Source organism: Castor canadensis, chromosome 7 (genome assembly GCF_047511655.1).
Source record: "Castor canadensis chromosome 7, mCasCan1.hap1v2, whole genome shotgun sequence".
NCBI classification, from domain to species: Eukaryota; Metazoa; Chordata; class Mammalia; order Rodentia; family Castoridae; genus Castor; species Castor canadensis.
The window spans coordinates 16,452,500-16,471,623 of NC_133392.1; the positions used below are offsets into that span (position 1 = coordinate 16,452,500).

The window sequence follows — 19,124 nt, forward strand, 5'->3', positions numbered from 1 at the left end:
AAACTGACATTGAAGGCTATGTAGGAGGAGGCATCCTGGCTATCTGAAGGGTTCTTTTTAACTTTTCCACCCAATAAAATGCAGAAAATCATTTTTAGTGTGTGCTGGGATTGATGGAGACTGCCATGCTGAGGAGGTGGTGTAGGGAGACGAGGTGCCCTGGGTGATGAACACTGAGCCCACATCTGAAGCCCATTTGGGCTTGTCAATGAGTGGGAATGGTACTGGGGTTTCTGCTAGTTAGTTCTGAGACAACCCAGGAAGCAGCAGTGGTAACCATGTGGCAATCTGACTGTTCTTTCTGTGTGGTCAGAAGGACTGCAGCTTATCCTCTAATCTCTGGTTTTGACCACATCTGACCAAGTTGCCAGATGAATGAATGCTGACCATGGAAGAAATGAGTTCTACTCCCATCCTGTGGAAAAGGGGTCAGAGAAATGTGCTTCAGGGCTTAGTGTTCATCCTCGTTGCCTCTTCTCAAGAACTGACTGTGATTTTGTCTTACAGGGATGGGGCCCCGTACTGTGAAAAGGACTACCAGGGGCTCTTTGGGGTGAAGTGTGAAGCATGTAACCAGTTTATCACAGGGAAAGTCCTGGAGGTAAGTGACAGATGGGCTCCCTTTAAAGCCACCATTATTTTCCTCAGAAGCCCTCAGAAATGTAAAGAGACAGCCTGTTCTTCCATCCTGTCTTCACCTGTGGAGGAAAGAAAGAAGTTCCAGACGACTTGTAGAGAATTCATGTGCTGTGGTGTCCTACCAAATGCTTGTGTGGAACTTGAAATGATGGAGAATTTGAAGCAGAGATTAGGTAGACCACTTTCATTTTTAGAAGAGGGAATAAAGAGGGTGTTAGAGCCACGTGTGTACATGTGTACGTGTGTGTGTGTGTGTGTGTGTGTGTGTGTGTGTACGTGTGTGTGTGTGTGTGTGTGTACAGACCCAGGGAGCAAAGGCTCAGAATCAGAGCTGAGAAAGGAAGGGAGGGTGAAAGGCAAAGGCGCAGACTCCCTCACCCTTAGAAAACCACATCCTGTGTGAACCAGCCCACTCTGTGGCTGAGCTGAGCTAAAGTCTGTCAAGCTCAGGTGTGACTGCTTCCAGCCAGGGCTTGGTTCCTGCTTTCTCAGCCACTGCCCTGCCAGTGTCTGCCTCTGGGCCAATCCTGGCTCCATTTGGATGAGAGGCAATCACACAGGATTCCAGGGCTGAAGTTCAGAGGGAGTCACTGTCCCACTTCTCATAGGCCTGTGGGGTGTCAACCTCCCACACTCCAGGGTGGAGAATGTGTGCTGAGTGGGGTGGGGCGGGGAAGACCAGTAGCTGACAAGATGGCCTACTTGTCACATTGTACCAGGGCACTGAAGCCACATGGCCACATCCAAACTTCCCTGTAGGGTATATTTTGGAGGAAAAAGACATATATCCAGGAGGCCCCTTAGATATTTCTGGGCTCTTCTGTCTTTTCTGTGGGATTTCTCAGCAAAGATTCAGCGTAGCCTCCTGAATGCCTCCACAAACTCTGTGAAAAACACAGAGGGCCCCACATTGGCCTATGCTAGAACCTAGTGCATGTGATTGTACTAAGGAGAAAAGGCAGAGACTACTGGCAAATGCAACTACCTCTTAGCCAGAGGAAGAAGCTTCTAGAAGAGGGAGCAGCACCTGCTGAAGTTCATTCGTAAGGATAAACACAACAAACCCAAGAACAAAAATCAAACCAGGCAAGAATATTCAGGAGAAGACAAAGCTGGAGAAATGGGCAGTGGGTGGGAAGGGGTCTCCTGGGTGACTTTCAGAAGTCTGGGCTTTGTCCTAAGAGGGATGGGGCACCATGGAAGTGATGTAGCTGGAGCGTCATAGGGTTGGATCTGGGTGTTGTGTAAAGAATGTATGGAAGGACTGTGGTGTGACTCAAGAGGTAGAATACTTGTTTAACATGTGTGATGTCCTGAGTTCAAGCCCCAGTACCACAAACAAAGAATGGATGGGAACGCTCAAATATGTGTGTGCACACATGTTCACAGTCACACTGTCCACAATGGTCAGAAGGTGGAAGCAACACAAGTGTCCACCATGGATGCGTGGGTGAACAAAATGTGGCCCATCCATGTAGTGGGTTATTACTCAGGCATAAGTGAGTCAACGATGCTTGCTACAACATAGATGAACCTCAAAAACATGCCTCGAAAGAAGCCAGGAGATAGGCAGGGGCACACAAACCACCACACTTTGCGGGCTATGTGATGTGTGATTCCAAACCCATAGAAACAGAGAGCGGATTGATGGTTGCCAGGGGCTGGGAGGAAGAAGGACGGTGGAGTGACAATTGAATGGACCCAGCATTTCCTCTGCAGTGATGAAAATGTTTGGGGTCTAGAAAAGAGGTAGTTGTGCAACACAGAAAGTACAGATGCTACCGGATTATTCATTTTAAAGTGGTTAATTTTAGGCTGTGTGAACTTTGCCTCAATTAAAAAAAAAAAAGCTGAGAAAGGGATGAGGGTGCAGAGAGGGAGAGTACCACGCAATGTAGGATACAAGACCATGGCAGCACCTGCTGGAGCATCTATGAGAAGCAGACCCCCACTACACACAGTGTGGTGGGAGGAGTTCTCGTGGCCTCTCCAGTGAAGCTTGTCAGCCCAACAATACTCCAAGGCACTTGCCTAGCAAGCATGAAGCCCTGAATTTAATCCCCAGTACTGCCAACTAATTAACAACAAAACCCACTATTTTATACAATTAATATGCATACATGGGAAAAAGCTAGATCCAGGAAAGTACCATTTTGAAGACATGTTTGCTTATTGTTTTCTCCTCCCAGGCTGGAGTAGTTTAGTGTTCAGTGGGGCTGTGAAGGCCCCTGGTGAGGCTTAAGACTTGGACACTTTCCATGCAATGCTCCTGTGGGAGTAGTTTGCACAACATTCAGTCTTAGATTCTGGGTCCGCCCAGCAGGCGCTGTCCTCCTCAGATGGGTGTGTGGTCTAGAAAAATGTCCTGTGTTAACACACCAACATGTGACTGCTGGTGAGTCAGCTGGGTTTGGTCACCAAGAGAAAGCAGGACTGGTCTCTACACATTCCACTTCCCATGCCCCATTCTCTGACCCCATGGTTGGTGAGCCATTCTGAGTATGGATTTATTGTAAATCCAGTGAACCTTGGATGTGACTTTTTTTTCCCCATTAATTTTATCCATGGTCATAATAAATGTATTCATTTCCACTGTTGGCTGTAATGGTGGCAGCTTAAACCAACAGAGGTTTATTTGCTCTTCATTCTGGGGTCCAGACATCTGAACTCAATGTGTCAGCAGAGCCATAAATCCAGGTGGGGGGTGTCTCGTTTCTCACCTCCTCCAACTCCTGGTGGCTCCTGGCATTTCTTTGGCCTGTGGTTCACCCTCTCTATGATGCCTTCTCTTCTGTCAGTTGTCTTCCTGCCTTTCTCCTAGGAAGACACTTGTCATTGGACTTAGATCCATGACCACCATCCAGGCTGACTTCATCTCAAGAGCCTTCACTTAGTTATGTCTGCAAAGAGCCTTTTCCCAAATAAGTTTGCATTCCCAGACCCCAGAGATGTGGTGTGAATGTATCTTTTGGGGAAAAGGGGGTCACTGCTCAGCCCAAGTAAGCCGGGGAAACCATCCAAGTATCAGCCTGAAGAGGCCTACAGCTCTCCAATGGTTTGAATTTAACACTCACTAAGCATCACAGGGATACTAACTGGGGGCACCACTGCCTCCCTGGGTGTGGTTTCACCTGAGGGCCACCTTACCCCCAAGGGAACTTTGAGAAGAAAGGACTCAGGGCAGTGATGGAGAAGAGAAGCTGCAGGCTCTGTCCTGTCGAAGCTGGGTGCCTAGTGCCTTCCCTGAGCAGGCACCTGCCTGCTGCTCCCTAGAGCATTCTGTCCCTTCTGGATGGAGCAAGGCAGATGTAGGGTCTGCATTTTCAGCACAGAGAAGTGAGGCAAGCTCTGCATTCCCTACTCAGCTCTCATAGGCTTTCCTTTGCTCAGCTTTGTCCTGTCATCGTGTCCAGGAACTCAATCAATACCACTGGGTGAATCTGGTCTTTCCAGAACGGTTGGTAACGCCTGTTTACTGTGGCATTGTGCTTGCTGGGGAGGAATGAGTGCTCTATAACAGCCTGTATTCCTGCCTTTTGGGAAGAGGCCCTAATGAGGCCAGGCAAGTCCTCAAGACCCCCGCCATGCCTTTCCATTCATGCCTATGGGGCTGCTGGTCTGTCTTATCTTATCTGTTGACTTGGACAGGATTTACAGTTGCTTTTAGGCCCCTCCAGCTCAACTCTGGAGTGCAGGAAATGGAATCACAACAGGATTCCACCAAATCCTTTCCTGGATTCTCTGAGGGATTAAAAACTGTGGCTTGGGTTTGTTTTGCTTTTTAACTGATTAAAAAAAAAAATCTCTTTCACAAAGTTAAGGACAAATATTTATGATGTTCCTGTGAGACTAATTCACATTTTATACTGGAGGCTTTTGACCCCTCCTGCTTTTTGGTGCATGTACTTTAAGCATGTTTTCTTGTAGTAGCTGTATAGTTAGGTCTTGTTCTGGACTAACCTGTTGTCAAGGGAGAGAAACAGGTTGTCCCATGGCGCTTGCATGCCACATCTTTGCAGAAGACTGTCTGAAATGCCAATTCCTCCTGTCATTTTTGTTTTGGTGGTACTGGGGATTGAACCCAGGGCCTTCCTTCTACTACTTGAGCCATGCCCCAAATCCTTTGCTTTTAGTTGGATTTCTAGATAGAGTCTCACACTTTTACCCTGGTTGGTCTTGGACTTAGATTCCTACCTCCATCTCCCAAGTTAGCTGGGATTACAGATGTGCACCACCATGCCAGCTCAACCTCTTCTTGTTTTGTGTACAGCATACATGGACAAAGCAAGAATAATAACCCATACTCATTCAGAAAATAAATTACATTCTTTTCACTCTCACCGTGCTCAGATGAACTTATACTTCCGCTTAATTGTGGACTCAAATATTTTAGAGGATTGGGGACAACCAAAGAACCAAGTAGTATTGGGTGAGATGTTCTGTGCTCCAGTGGATAGTCAACCACCACAATATCCTGACTTTGTATAATATTTTTTTTAACATTTGCAAGTGATCTCATAAATATTTAATTCTTACAGCAGGCCTGTAAATTGTCAAGGCCATCACTACTGACCTCCATTTATAGATGAAGCTACTGAGTGCCAGGAATTCTGGAGCTAATTAGTGACAGAGTAAAATTAGAAAATAGGTCTCTCGGTTCTCAGAAGATAGGGACAAATGCACACACACACACACACACACACACACACAATAACCTGCCTCCCAATGTAACTTGTTGAAGGACCTAAATTTGCATTGCTGGTGAAGTGGAGAAGCACTGTCTCACGGGAGCCTGTTATGCCCGTGTTCAAGACAATAAACATTTGCTTCTTCATGGTGTAAAGTGTCACTGGAGGACAGTTACCCTGCTTATGGTCTGACGTGTTTCTGTGCAGTCAGAATGAAGTCATGATGTCTTGTCCCTAATCAGCTGTGGGCTCTGCCAGGGTGCCTGCTTTGGATTATGCTGCCTCGGGAGAGAGGGGCCGTTTTCTTCACAGAGCTCTAGCCTAGGACTCTTCACACACTGTGCATAGTCAGGAAGGTCCCATGAGGTAGGACCAACATCAAGAATTGGTTACATTTCCTCATTTTAAACTATTATTGAGTACTTTGAACTGGAGAGATGGCTTTATTTTTTGTTTGTTTTGAGGACAAGGTCTTGCTAAGTTGCTCATACTGGTCTTGAACTCATGGGCTCAAGAAGTCCTCCCACCTCAGCTCCGGTAGCTGGGATTACAGATGTGTATCACCACAATCCAGTTTGGAATGGTTTAATTTTATAAATATTAGTTAATCCAAAGATGGTATATCTGTATGATGGAATATTATTCAGCCATATAAAGGAATGAAATACTGATTCCTGGACAACATGGGTGTTGATGTTATGCTACATTATGCTAAGTGAGAGAATCCAGTCACAGAGGATCCTGTGTTATATACAATTCTATTTCTGGGAAATGTCTGGAATAGGCAAATGCATAAGGACAGAAAGTAGATTAATAACTGCCAGGGCCTGGGGGAGGGGAAGAGGGAAATGGGGAGTGACTGATGATGGGTATGGGTTTTTATTTCTTAGAGTGATGAAAATATTCTAGCCAGGCACTGGTGGTTCATACCTGCAATACCAGCTAATCAGGAGGCAGAGATAAGGAGGATCATGGTTCAAAGTCAGCCCCAGGGAAATAGTTTGTGGAACTCTATCTCAAAAATACCCAACATAAAAAAGGGCTGACAGAGTGGCTCAGGTAGTAGGTGCCTAGCAAGTGGGAGGTCCTGAGTGCAAACCCAGTACTACCAAGAAAAAAAAAGTTCTGGAACTAGATAGTGAAGATGCTTGTATATCTCTGTCGATACACTAAAAACTACTGAAGTATATACTTTAATGTGGGTTAATTTTATGATATGTAAGTTGTATCTCCGTTAAAATATGTGTGTGTGTGTGTAGACTTACACCTACTGATCTACCTGTGGAAAGATATGGTGATAGGGAATTAGGCTCCTATTGCTCTGTTTCCTTATCTGTAAGATGATAATAAGAGGGTATGTAACACCTCTGGCATAACTAGTAACCAACTTAGCTCTCTGTCTTATCTATTCTCTATTCGTCTCTGCCAGTTTAACTTATTAGTAAGAAAAACATAAGAATGAGTCATGTCAATAAATGTCTTAGTGAAAGATTCTGTGCTAGGTTCTTTCCCGTTGTAGGCCATTAAACTTTGGCCACTCATTGCCACCATGCAGGACTATGCTGCTAATCATAGAGTATGACTTAATTGATACAAAATCTTAGGTGGAATGTGACCTCAAATTTAAATTCAAAGTATGGTTTGTGATGTGTTAGTTGTGATGTCTTCTTTGCAAAGAGTTAACCTTGTGCTAATATTCCATCCCTAGCACATTGGGAGTTGGCCAACTTGGATATAGCTCAGTGACATGGTGAATAGTTTGAAGAAAATCTATCTGATTCCTCCAGAGCTACCCACTTTCTCTTACATTAATAACAGAGGAAATGTGTTGCCAGGGTAACAGAAGACTGCTCACAAGTCATAAAGATTTGATATTTATGGAAAAATCACCCCATTTCCTGTCAACACAAATAGAAGGGCTTCCTTATCAGGAAATGACAGTTTGAAAAGAATTCCTATTTATCTTGACTTAAAAAGATGTTTTGTTTTTCAGTGTGATTTAACTTTAGAGAATTTCATCAATTGAACTTATTTCCTACCTTCTTTGTTCCTTTGGTTTTAAACATGTGGTTTGGTTTTACTCATGGTGTAGTCAGATTTTCAACCTAAAAAGTCTTTTAAAAATATTTTCCATTTCAAACTAACATTATTTTAGTTTAATTATGAGGTAAACTGAATTTTGTGGGTTCACCAAGACCCATCCTTCATTTGAAAGTTTCCCTGTTAACCCACTTGGATCTACCCACCTGTCTAGTGGTGACAAGGGAGACAGACAAATGGCCTGCTTCTTGGATTACAGGGTGAGCCTCTGCCAGGTGTTCTGACTACCCTGGAGCCTCCAGCAATCCCCTGCAGCTTCTAGACCCATGATAACTCATACAAAATATGTCTTCTCAAGTGACCTCAGTGCCATCTTGCCCTTGAACTTTATCCATTTGGCCTTTTTCCATGAGCATTAAACTTGGGGGTATACCTTGAAAAATGACACCATCCAAAGGTCACCAGAGTGGTTTCCATTCTGGGCAGTTTTCTTTGGGTCAGGATGTGATGACTGTTCCAAGAGAAACGAGAGCGTTTGTTCCCCTGGACCCTGGCAGTAATGTTGGCCTCAGACTAGAGAAGACTCCCACACCCTTTGTTTTACACCTGAATGTGCTCACTTCCTAGACCTCATGGCTTTCTGCCTTGTGGAAGATGGTGTGCCAATCCCCGCAGATGGACCTGTTTATGGCTTGCCAGCTACTTAGGAGTAGTGGTGTTAGCGCTGGGGCCCAGTGGAAATGAACTGGTATAATAACCTCCCCCCAAGGGAAACTTTGGAGTGCCCCTGCACACTGTTTGTAAGCCATTTTAATGACTTTTAATGGGTCTGTGGCAAATGCAAAGCTGCAGGCTTATTGGAAACAGACTTGGGGTCTGGGAGTTTGGTCTGTGGTTTACTGAAAATGTAGGAAAAAGAAAGGGGTGGTGAATAGGAAATGCCACGTGATCAGACATCCCAAGATTGATTCCTGGCAGCTGAGTGGACCTCAGCAAGATGCTCAGACACTGGCCTCAGTGTCCTCAGCTGTAAAGTGGGGATAATAAGACTCACCTCTTTAGGCTTAAAGCAGGTAAGAACTGAGTCATCTGAGACAGTGTCTGACATACTGGGCTCAAGAACATGTTTTGCCATTTCTTGCACTTAGAAATAAAGACGCAGTCTTTGGCCGAACCACCCTGAACATGCCCGATCTTGTCTGATCTCGGAAGCTTAGCAAGGTTGGGCCTGGTTGGTACTTGGATGGGAGAAATAAAGAAGCAAATTTTGTAAAGGCACAGTAGTTTGAATGAGCGTATAACTTCCTTTGTGAAGGAAGGAGACAGGCTCCTCTAACCCCCTACCATCTATTTATTCTCTGATATAGTTATATGTGATGATCTCAAATGTAGAAGTTTGTAGTAATGTTGGAGCTTTGGTTTGGAAATTCCTTAAACCACTCAATTATAGGCACTCACCTGCATCAATGCCCGTACAATCAATCAACTCTCCATGTATTTTCTACTAGTTTTCACAAATCACCTAGCAGCTGCTATATTTAGATGTGTTGGTGGCTGATTCATTTTCCCATTAGGAATTTTTGTCATAACCTTCAACCAAAAATACTAAAGCTCCATATACCCCTAAATTTGTTACCATTCCACTAGTACGAAATAAATGCCTGGGTGCCTCTTTCCTGTTTGCTAAAGTCTCACTTATTACCTCCACCTGAGTATAATCTATTTAAGCATGCACTCCTGGAAGACTGATGCTGTTTTTGCTGAATTGTTCTGTATAGTGCTGGGCACATTTCCTGACAGGACCTTCACTGGTGTTCGAGATGACGATGAGGAGGGCTCTCAATTCATCTTCCAGCTCCGTGAGCCTTAGCATGGAGTCCCTTTGGAACATATTTTATACCATTACCCCTGTGATTAATCTCAACTTTATTTACATACCACAAAATTCACAATGTTAAGTGTATGATTCCATGGTCTTTGGTAAGTTTACAGAGATGTGCAACCATCATCACAATCTAATTCCAGAACATTTCCATCACCTTCATCCAATCCTTGGGTTATGTTCCCTCCATTTTCTTTCCCCAAGTCACATCTGCATGTGTGCACAGGGCCTGTCCACTGGAAAGGCAGCTCATCAAGAAAGCCCAGCTCAGAAAGTTGCTTGAGCTTTTTCACTCCACGTGGTAGGAATTTCAAACTTTTCCATTAGGAAACTCACAAATTTGGAAATTTGCTTGGTAACTTGAAGATGATCACCCGTTTTCTTCCCAACCTCTCCTAGAGGTAGCTGAGTAAACAAAATCTGGGTAAGAAACTGATCCAAACATAAGTGAGTTGGAAAAGGACAAGGTTGGTGGGGAATGAACCCAACTCTAATGCCATGTGACTGGGAGCCTGGTGAAGTTTCTGTTCTCCTTTGTAAGAAGGGATTCCTTCACTACCCTGATGAACATTTGGCTGTCTGCTGGTGTCACAAACAGAAGGTGGTAGGATTACAGAGGTTAAAGCGATCATCCCTGACCTCCAAGGTCTTAGAATCCAGGGCTGGGGTTCCTAAAGGCACTGTGCAGAAAACCACCTAAGTATTTTATACAAAAAGTGAGTTTCCAGCCCAGCATGGTGCAATCTTTCTTAACAGCATATTGTATACTTACAGATTTGGTGGAGTTGCTCTTGTAGTAAGTCTTGTTACCACAATAAAAAAAAGTAGTTTTTCATTAATAAAAAAATCATAAAGTATGGATTCCCAGGCTTGACCCCAGAAACTCTGATCTGGGCTTGGGCCTGTGAATCTGAATGTTAATATGCCACCCTGCTGTGGGCGATTCTGGAATAGAGAGGCTCACAGATGTGTCTTTGAGAGCCTGGCCCTGTGTGGAAAAAGCTCATTAGTGGAGGTTTGGACTCTTCAGAAGAAAGATGCACTAGAAATTCAGTGAGCACCCCTAAAATTATTACAGTGTGCAACCAAAGGATTCTTCTTCATTTTAGAAGCTCAGCTTTGTTGCTAAAACCCTTACTTGTCTTCAACAATGTTTGGGATTGCTTCTAAACCATCTTAGAGAGAGTCTTGATTTTCTGATCTTGTGGGCAAATAATCTCCATGAAAATTTCCACAGTCATCTTATCCTTGTTGAAAATGAGCATAGTTGCTATAGAATCTTGCCCTAGTCCTAAGAACAGGTATATCAAAAAGGGGTTGTGTTGTCAGAGAAAATGATGCTGGCTCCTTCTCTCTGTTCACACATATGAAGAGCCTGTGGCTTCACCTTCTGTTACTGGTTTGTGTGAAATTTCTTCAAGGGGTTTAGTTGAAAAAGAGGTAATGTATATAAAATACCTGGAATATAGTAGGTATCCAATATTTTTCTGCAATAAAAGCACAATATAAAATATATAAACATATGAATCAAGCTTGATAGGGAAGCCCATTTTTTTTAACAAGCCACATTTCCCTCAAACAGTACTGCAGAATACAAAAATTCTGAGGTAATGAGTGGAAATCAAAAGTTGAACTCAGTTTTATTACACTTTTGCCCAAGTGGAGTTCCAGAACATTCGCCCCAAAAGCAGTGACTGCGGGAGAAGGAAGCCTGCTGTTTGATCACAAGGCTCAGCTATATACCTTTCCATCATTTCAAACCCCGGGGGTGGTGGGGGGAAACTTAAAAAGCGTAAGAATCTGGCTTCACTGCAAGCCTCCACCTCAGGGGCAATTACTGTCAGATTTACAATGTAGATAATTGTGAGCGGATGCGAAGAAATGGTACTTTCCCCACCTGCATTTGATAAAAGAAAGAATATCTACCCCCCCTCCTTTTTTTGGAACATGGACTGGCCCGTTGTGTGTTTAACTAGTAAGTGAAGCAAGAAGGGAGGAGAGAGTGAGTCTGCCACACACTGTCCTTGTCCCCGATGTGTGTCTCTGGAGAGATGCACATCACCTTAGCCTAGCTTCCAAAAGAAGCCTGGTAGGTGACCCAGGGAGGCAGGAGCCTCAGTCTACCTGGCTGAGGTCTGGTGTGTACAAAGCCTTCTTAGTTTGAAGCCCAGAATTCTGCCCAATTACACCAAGGAACAGAAGCAAGGAGCCTGGAGTAAGGTAAAGTGAGCATTGCAGAGGTGTCCTTTGCTTTGTTGGGAGATCAATGTGAAATCTCTGGCTTCCTGGTCATCACTGGGGTGTGAGGGGCAGGCACTGGGGTCCTCCAGCTGTGGTCAGCTGGCTGTTGGTGAGAGGCTACTTGCTTTGCTTTGCTTTGAAATATATTTTCCTTATGCTTTTGTTTTTCTGATGATGCAGATGAACTGGGGAACTTTTTTCATTGATAGTCTAAAGAGCAGGCAAAGCTGGTTATTTTGCTGAGAGCCAGAGGGTTTTGACTTTTTAAATCAGGCTTGTGTTTTCTGGGCTGTTACTCTGAAAACTGAAAGACAGAGTGGTTTTCAGACTTGTTTTGTTTTGCCTGTGGTTTGTAGAGCTCTGTGGAATTTACTTGAGAGATGAAAGGACTTTAGAGTCATGTTTAGGGGAGTTGGTAAGGCAGTTGCCATGGGGCATTGAGATTTATCTGTCACTATAAATATATGAGACTTCTTTAATCAGTTCTCCATGAGTGCAAATGAGGAAGCAAAACGTTTGGGTATTTTTCATGTCTTGTTGCAGCTATAATTTGAGACAGCTTACTGGCAGCTTCTTTTACCACCTTTGGGCATTCAATGAAAGAAATCTGGCCTTTATAAAATGCAAATAGTTTTCCTACAAACCTAGCTATTAATCAACTCATATTCTAAAGTTTATTTTGGGCGGGAAAGAGTTTTATAGTGTGCTGTGCTGGTGTTAGAGAAATGAGACAAGAAAATTATCCCAACTGTGAAAGAAATATATTTTATGATTTGTGGAGTGAAAGTAGAGATTTTTTTTTTTTTTTGAAAGTAGAGATTTAAAAGAAATCTGAGCCTGTTTTCTCTGAAAGTCAAAGGAGGAATGTTAAGAGGATGTGGAGTTATTTAGAGTATCCAAACAGGTCCTGACAAGTGAAAAATAATTAAAATATAATTGTTGTCATTCTATAATGGATCAAAAGGCTTGTTAGGTCATGATATCCTTATAGAGTGGGTTAATTTGCCATGGATCATTGGTATGATTTACTTTTGAGAGGGTATCTTAAGATGAAGTCTGAGGCCAGGCCAAGCCTCTTGCCGCAGCACTTTGAATGAAAGTTATTGCCAACTGTTTTCAAGTCGGTGGCTTAGGCAATTTCATGGGTCAGTAAACCTAACCCTCAAATCAGCAACTTCTCTCACAGGTGCAGGGTATCGTACCATGGCAACAGAGGGCTGCAGGTTTTTCTCCCCAACTAAACTCCTGCTGAGCTAAAAGGATAGAGCAGACAGAACTGCTTGGTTCTTGCTCCCTGACTCCGGAGGGATGAGAGCCTTTTTCTAGATTTTGCCTTCTGTAGACTTGGATTTCTCAGCCTCAGCACTGTTGATATTTTGGATGGAGTCACTCTCTGTGGTGGGGACTGTCCTGGAGGATGGTTTAGCAGCATCCTAGACTTCTACCTGCCAGGTGATAGTACTCACTCCTCAGCCACAGCACCCAGAAATGTCCAGACATTGCCAGATGGTCCCTGTGGTTGAGAATCATTGCTCTAGAGAAGCCACTTTTGAGGCTCACTGCTATAGGTAAGGAGGAAAGGGTCATGAGAGGTGGCCAGAACCAAAAGGAGATACTCAGAGTCCAAGGAGAGTGACGGGACACATATTTCGGCCTGCTCATTTTGGTTTTTATTTTGTTTTGCTTTTGTTTACCTGGGGCAGGCTCAAAACCATTCTGAATATCCATTCTTCTTTCCCCTAAGGACCTTATTTTATAAGTGCTATGGTTATATAGAGGTCAGGTTTCTCTACACTGAAAGTCTATTTTAACTGCATCGTGAGAAGGTAGTATATAGAAAAGAAAGGGAATTCATATGGTGCCCCATTTATAAACCAATGAATTAGCTATAACTCATGCATTTTGCAAATGAAGGTGTTTTTGATATGTGAGTATAGATTAGTTCAACATAACTGTTTGTTTTTGTTTCTTCTGGAATTTGCAGATAAATACTTTCAGTTCTTTCTCCCCCCTCATACACAATCTCTGTCCCAGTGAGTTTCAAACTCCAGGTTTTGGGAGGAATTGACCTTGTTATTTTGTCAACAAAATAGGCTGTTCATAATCTTTAACCAATTCACAGATAATGAAGTTGATGGTTGGAATTTTTATTGTTTGTTTGCTCTCAAAGGTTTACAAATTACTAGATGAAGGAAGTTGTAGCAAAGAAATAATGGTCCAAAACATCTGAAATCATCCTAGTCTAGTTGTACTTTCATGTTTGCAGTAGTCCAGTATTCTAATAATAACTGTAAGTTTCATCAACATATGTTAAAATCTCATAAAATAGGTGTCCTTCTTTCTTTCTTTTTTTTTTGGAAGTATTGGGGTTTGAACTTAAGACCTCCAGCTTGCTTGGTAGGCGCTTTACCACTGCCCATTCCCCCAGCCGTTTTTGGTGTTTGTCATTTTTCAGACAGGGTCTCACGTTTTTGCCTAGGCCTATATAGACTGAAGTCCTCCTTCCTATGCCTCCCACATAGCTGGGACCACAGATAAGTGCCACCACATCTGACTTGTTGATTGAGGTGGGAGTCTCACTAACTTTTGCCCAGGCTGACCTCAAACTGCAATCTTGTGATCTCTGCCTCCTGTGTAGCTGACATCACAAGTGTGTGCCACCGCTCCCTGCCCCAATAGTTCTCTTTTATAAAGAAATTGTGTGTGTCACTTTTTCATGGTGTTTGTCCAAGAACATGGTGCATTGCCCGGAGCTCCTTGACTCCGCATTCAGGGTGGGGCACACTGAAGAAACTCACCCAAGCCCAGCTGGAGCAGGGAGCTGTGCCTGGGATTGACTGAACATATCAGAAAACACCTTGGCCTGTTAGAGTCCACTCTTAGTGGTAGGGTTGGGCTGGCCCATGGTGTTATCAAAGTTGTGGTTTCTACTTTTGGTTGCAAAGCATGTTTTCTGTTTACCTCCACTTGGAGGAACCAGTGTGTCACAAGGGAACCATGTGTTCCCTTAGAAACATTTCCTCATTTTTAAAATTCACCTCCACATTCACAAGACATGAGATCCACAAGGAGAGAGAACTTTAGTATTTTAGGTTCACAAGCCCCAGGAGGTAGCACAGGGCTTGCACATCTGGGCTTCCCTGTTGTGTAACTACTTGTGAGCTCAGTAGTTGTTGAATAAGTAAGTGTATGTCAGTGATTCCCAGGAGCTTGTTTTGCAGCAAGCTTGCATGTCTGAGTAAAAGCAGAAAGGGATGAGTGGAGTGATGTCTTCCTCACCCATCATAAGGTCACGGCCAAAGTCCTATAGCAAAAGACAGGTTGACAAGGGAAAAGCATGACAAGCTTATTTCCTCAAACTTTTACATGACATGGAAGCCTTCAAAATGAGACCCAAAGACCTAGGGAAAACTGTCTATGCCTTAGTTTGATGAAGAATGCTCAGTTGTATACAAATGTGATAGAATAATGATACACAGGGAGAACCCTGCAAAGCCTGTCTGTCCAGATTCCTCTTGGGCTCTCTGTAACTTTCCCCCTGCTGGGTATAGGACAAGACCCCTCTGGAACAAAAGTATTTATGACCTACTATCAAACAAGGTGGGTCAGAGAATTTCTTTATGGCAGCTCCTACACAGAAAGGCGGGGGAAGATTAGAGTGATATTTCTAGATTTTATTGTAGACTTTGGGAAAAAGGGTTGTAGTTTCTGTTACAATAAGGAAAAAGAGGAATGATGGAGAGGAGGGCAGGAGAAGGGTCAGAAAGAGGCCTTCCAATCTCAGTGTGCCAAAAGCACCAGGTCTTGTGATATTGTTTTCTGAGCCCCATCATCTGTAACCCATGTCCCATCCACGTCATCTGTTCTGTGTATTTTTTTTTTTTCAAAAGAACAAATCTAGTCCCTATCAGGGTGAATTTTAATGTACAAGGAGCCACCACTGGGCTCTTTTATGGAGGCAGGAAAAGTGGATTTGTGGATTTGTAGAGTTTGAGAGGAAAGCTTACTAAATTTTTTATGAGACCCAGAAATTAATTTCTGCTGTTATTTTAACTCCTCCAGGCTAACACTTCCTTCTGACTTCAGTAAGACCATGAGCGTAGTCACCATAAGCAAGGCACTCATAATCTCCTTGTTTTTAAAAAAAATTACCCAGCCAAAAGAAAGAGCTTATGATCAGAAGTGAACACACCTCTTGCTTAGCCTCGCTTGTCCTGGCATGAGGGCTCAGGGCTGAGGAGTGTCTGCACAGGGATCACTGTAAGGAAATGTAGGCCCCAAAGTGACCACGTGGAGAGGTTACAGTCACAATCGTGTTGCTTCAAAGAGTACATTTTTTTGAACCAGGTATCAGGGCATGGAGCGTCCAGATGGGGCAGATGACTTGGAACTTGGAACTTTCCTAGACTATGTAGCATGTAAAGATGCTGCAGTGAGAGATAAAGAAGCCTCAGCTCACAAACCAGGCCCCACTCATTTTTCTGAGTAGAGGCTAGGTCATGAGTATACAAGTCTGTCACTGAACCCACTACCCAGTGTGCCAAACACCAAGACACAGAGTTGTGCCAAAGAGAAAGAATTTCTTCAAAAGGTGGCTTAGTGTGAAGGGGAAACCTAAGTCTTAAGCCTTCCTTCCCGAGACATCTATGGGATGAAGAAACAGGGTGATTTAAGGCATGGGAAAAGGTGGTTGATGATGCAGTAGTCACTACCTATGCATGGGTGATCAGTCTTCATGGCTCTTCATGGGAAGTGTGTTAAAAAAAATGGGAGGTGTTAGCGTGGTCTGAGGGTGGAGGTTTTTGCCTCTTGATATCAAAAGATTACTCATGAGATCCCTATGCAGGTCCAAATGAAGTTGGCAGATTTGACAAATGGCCTTCAGGTCGCTAAAAAGTAGCCTAAGCAAACATTGTCATCATAACCAGAAGGTCACAGGCGTAATATAGAGCAAAGGTAACGGGAGACTAGTAAGATATTGCTCAGCTATATGACCTCCAAAATTAGTTATTTTTAAAGTCAACCAGAGGCAAGCGAAGCTAGTAGGTTTATTCAAATTTTCCCTTGGTTTCCCATCTCCCCTATGTCTGAAGCTGCAGAAGCTTCAGGTGTGGCCCTGGGAAGGGACCTGTGATAAAAGAGGACACAAATCCTGCAGCCTTTATTGACATCAAGCCTCTAATGATTTTGGCCAATCCATGTTTTTGTCCTCCTTGGCATTGCTGGTTCCTATCAGGGCCATATTTTGCTCATAAATGTTAGATGAAGCAGAAATACTTGCTTATGCTTAAGACTGCTTTTATCTTTCCTTACTGCTAAATAAGAATTTTCTTAGATTGTTTGGTTCTGTGCAGCTGGTTCCTTGCATCCGTGCTTATATCTGTATACCTTGTCCAAACAAACACACTTGAAAAGACGGAGAAGTGTGTTTGGAAAGTGCAAAACAGCCCTTCTTCGGCTTTGTTTTGGCAGTTCATCGAGGATGCCAAATGTATCTGGTCTGGCAAGCGATTAAAGATATCGCTTCTTACATAACAAAGTTTAGGGTATGGGGGGTGGGCAATGTGGATTTCCAGGTTTCCTTTGTGTTTTGCAAAGAGTTTTAAAGCACAGGGGGAAAATGTGCCCAACAGGGTTTTTGTTTTGCCTCTAAACCTCAAAATTGTAACACCCTATGGAAGTCCCTTATCTTGGCTTACACAGCCCTCTGTGACTGAGTGCCTGGCTGTTCACGTCTTTCCCTTTGCCTCATTCCTGCCTTGCAGGCCACCTTTCTGTCCTTCAAGCACATCCTGTTTTCATCTCAGACCTTTGCACTTGCTGTTCCCTCCACCTGGAACATTCTCACCCCAGATCTCAGGATCCTTCTCTTGAACCTCCTGTGGGTCCAGAGAGAGGCCTCCTTGGTCCCCTAGCTGAAGCTGCTTCCACCTGCCCAACCCCTAAGTCATTGTCTGTCCCCTGGCTCTGTTTTATTTTCTTCCTGCGACTTTCCCCCACCATCTGAGATTCTCATGGTGTCATATACATGTCTGTTGTCTGTCACCTGTTGAGGAGTATAAGCTTGAGACAGGTTCTGCCATAGTGCCAACAGCTAAAGCACACAGATGAGTGGGTGGGTGGGTAGAGGGGTGGGTGTATGGATGGATGGATGGATGGATGGATGGAAGTAGGGATGACTTCCTGGTAAATTCCTGTCATTTTAAATCTCACTAAGTTTTCTTTTCTGCTCCAGCTCCCTCACTCCCAGGACACTTTTCTTCATACACCCACCTCTCTTTGCACATTAACTAATCATTTTATCCTACTGCTGTCATGATTCACATACCAGCCACCTCTGTGCCCGGAAAGTTCCTGAGGACAGGGATATCTAGTAAAGGAAGGTGATGGTTGTCATCATTATTTTGCTCTTAGTGCCATAACACTTTATAGACAAATCTCATTCAAGTCCTTTTACCAACTTGTGTGCCAAATATTACTCTCATCTTTGTTTTGCAAATAAGTGAGTTGAGGCCCAGAGAAGCTTGCCTGAAGGCATATGATGATTTTGTCAGGGCCAGGGTTTGAATCCAGTGTGTTTGCTTCAAAGCCCACATTCTGCAGCATTTCTGGCCTCTATATCAGAGGCCCATGCCAACTCACAGGTCCACCACAGGCTTTTGCCAAGTGAATGAAACCTATGACCTTGCTTGTCCCATCTCTTCCTTATTATTTGAACTTGAAATATTTATACTGTTTATAATACACATAAACATAAATATGACTTTACTAGTTCACATGGCATCTTGAGGATAGCTAGCCAGTCTATCATAAGTCACCTTTTTATTTTTTTAACTGACAAGGCTTCATTGATTATTTAAACTCACTTATTTTTCTCTTGTAACAAGTCTAGGGCCAGGCATGATGGTGTCTATAATCCCATCTACTTAGGAGGCAGAGATAGAATAATTATGGCTTGAGGTCACCTCAGGCAAAAGTTAGCAAGAATCTATCTCAAAAACAAGCCAGGTATGGCGGTACATATCTATAATCCCAGCTACTTGTGGAAAAGTTTGCAGCATATGGTTCCCTGACTTGGCATTGTGCCAACTAGAAAGATCTTTACTTATTTTTTCTTCTTCTTTTTTTTTTTTTTTTGTAGTTCTGGAGTTTGAACTCAAAGTTTTATGCTTGATAGGCAGGTTCCCTTCTGCTCAAGTTGTGCCTCCAGCACTTTTTGCTCTGGTTATTTTAGAAATAGGGTCTTGCTTTTTGCCCAGGAAGGCCTCAAACTGCCATCCTCTGGATCTCAGCTTCCCAAGTAACTAGGATTATAAGCGTGAGCCACCAGTGCCCAGCTCTTTACCTATTTTTCTTTATGCAAGGTGATTCCTGCTCAAGCCTCCTAGATATGTCCTAGCAGCATAGTTTCTGAGATTTAATCTAGTCTAACCATCTGAGAGTCAAGGACTTTGAGACCCAGAAAACACAACTGATTCACCTAAGAAACCACAGCCCATTGACCAGTGAGCCAAAAGTGGACCTCAGGACAGCTCAGTGCCTCTTTTTTCGTTCCCCTCCTCCAAGCTACCAGTTTTAACTACTTGTCTGCTTCTTGTACAAATAAATGCAGCTCTTGCTAAAAGTCTTTTGGA

General features: G+C 43.5%; 1 protein-coding gene across 10 annotated transcripts in view; it reads left to right on the forward strand.

Moving 5' to 3' along the window:
* Positions 1-19,124, forward strand: part of Ablim1 (actin binding LIM protein 1) — a 291,006-nt gene that overhangs the window by 198,170 nt on the left and 73,712 nt on the right. For all 10 annotated transcript variants that reach the window (XM_074078243.1, XM_074078244.1, XM_074078246.1 and 7 more), the window contains one exon: positions 508-601. In XM_074078243.1, the coding sequence (XP_073934344.1) occupies positions 508-601 (94 nt within the window). The remainder of the gene's footprint in view (positions 1-507; positions 602-19,124) is intronic.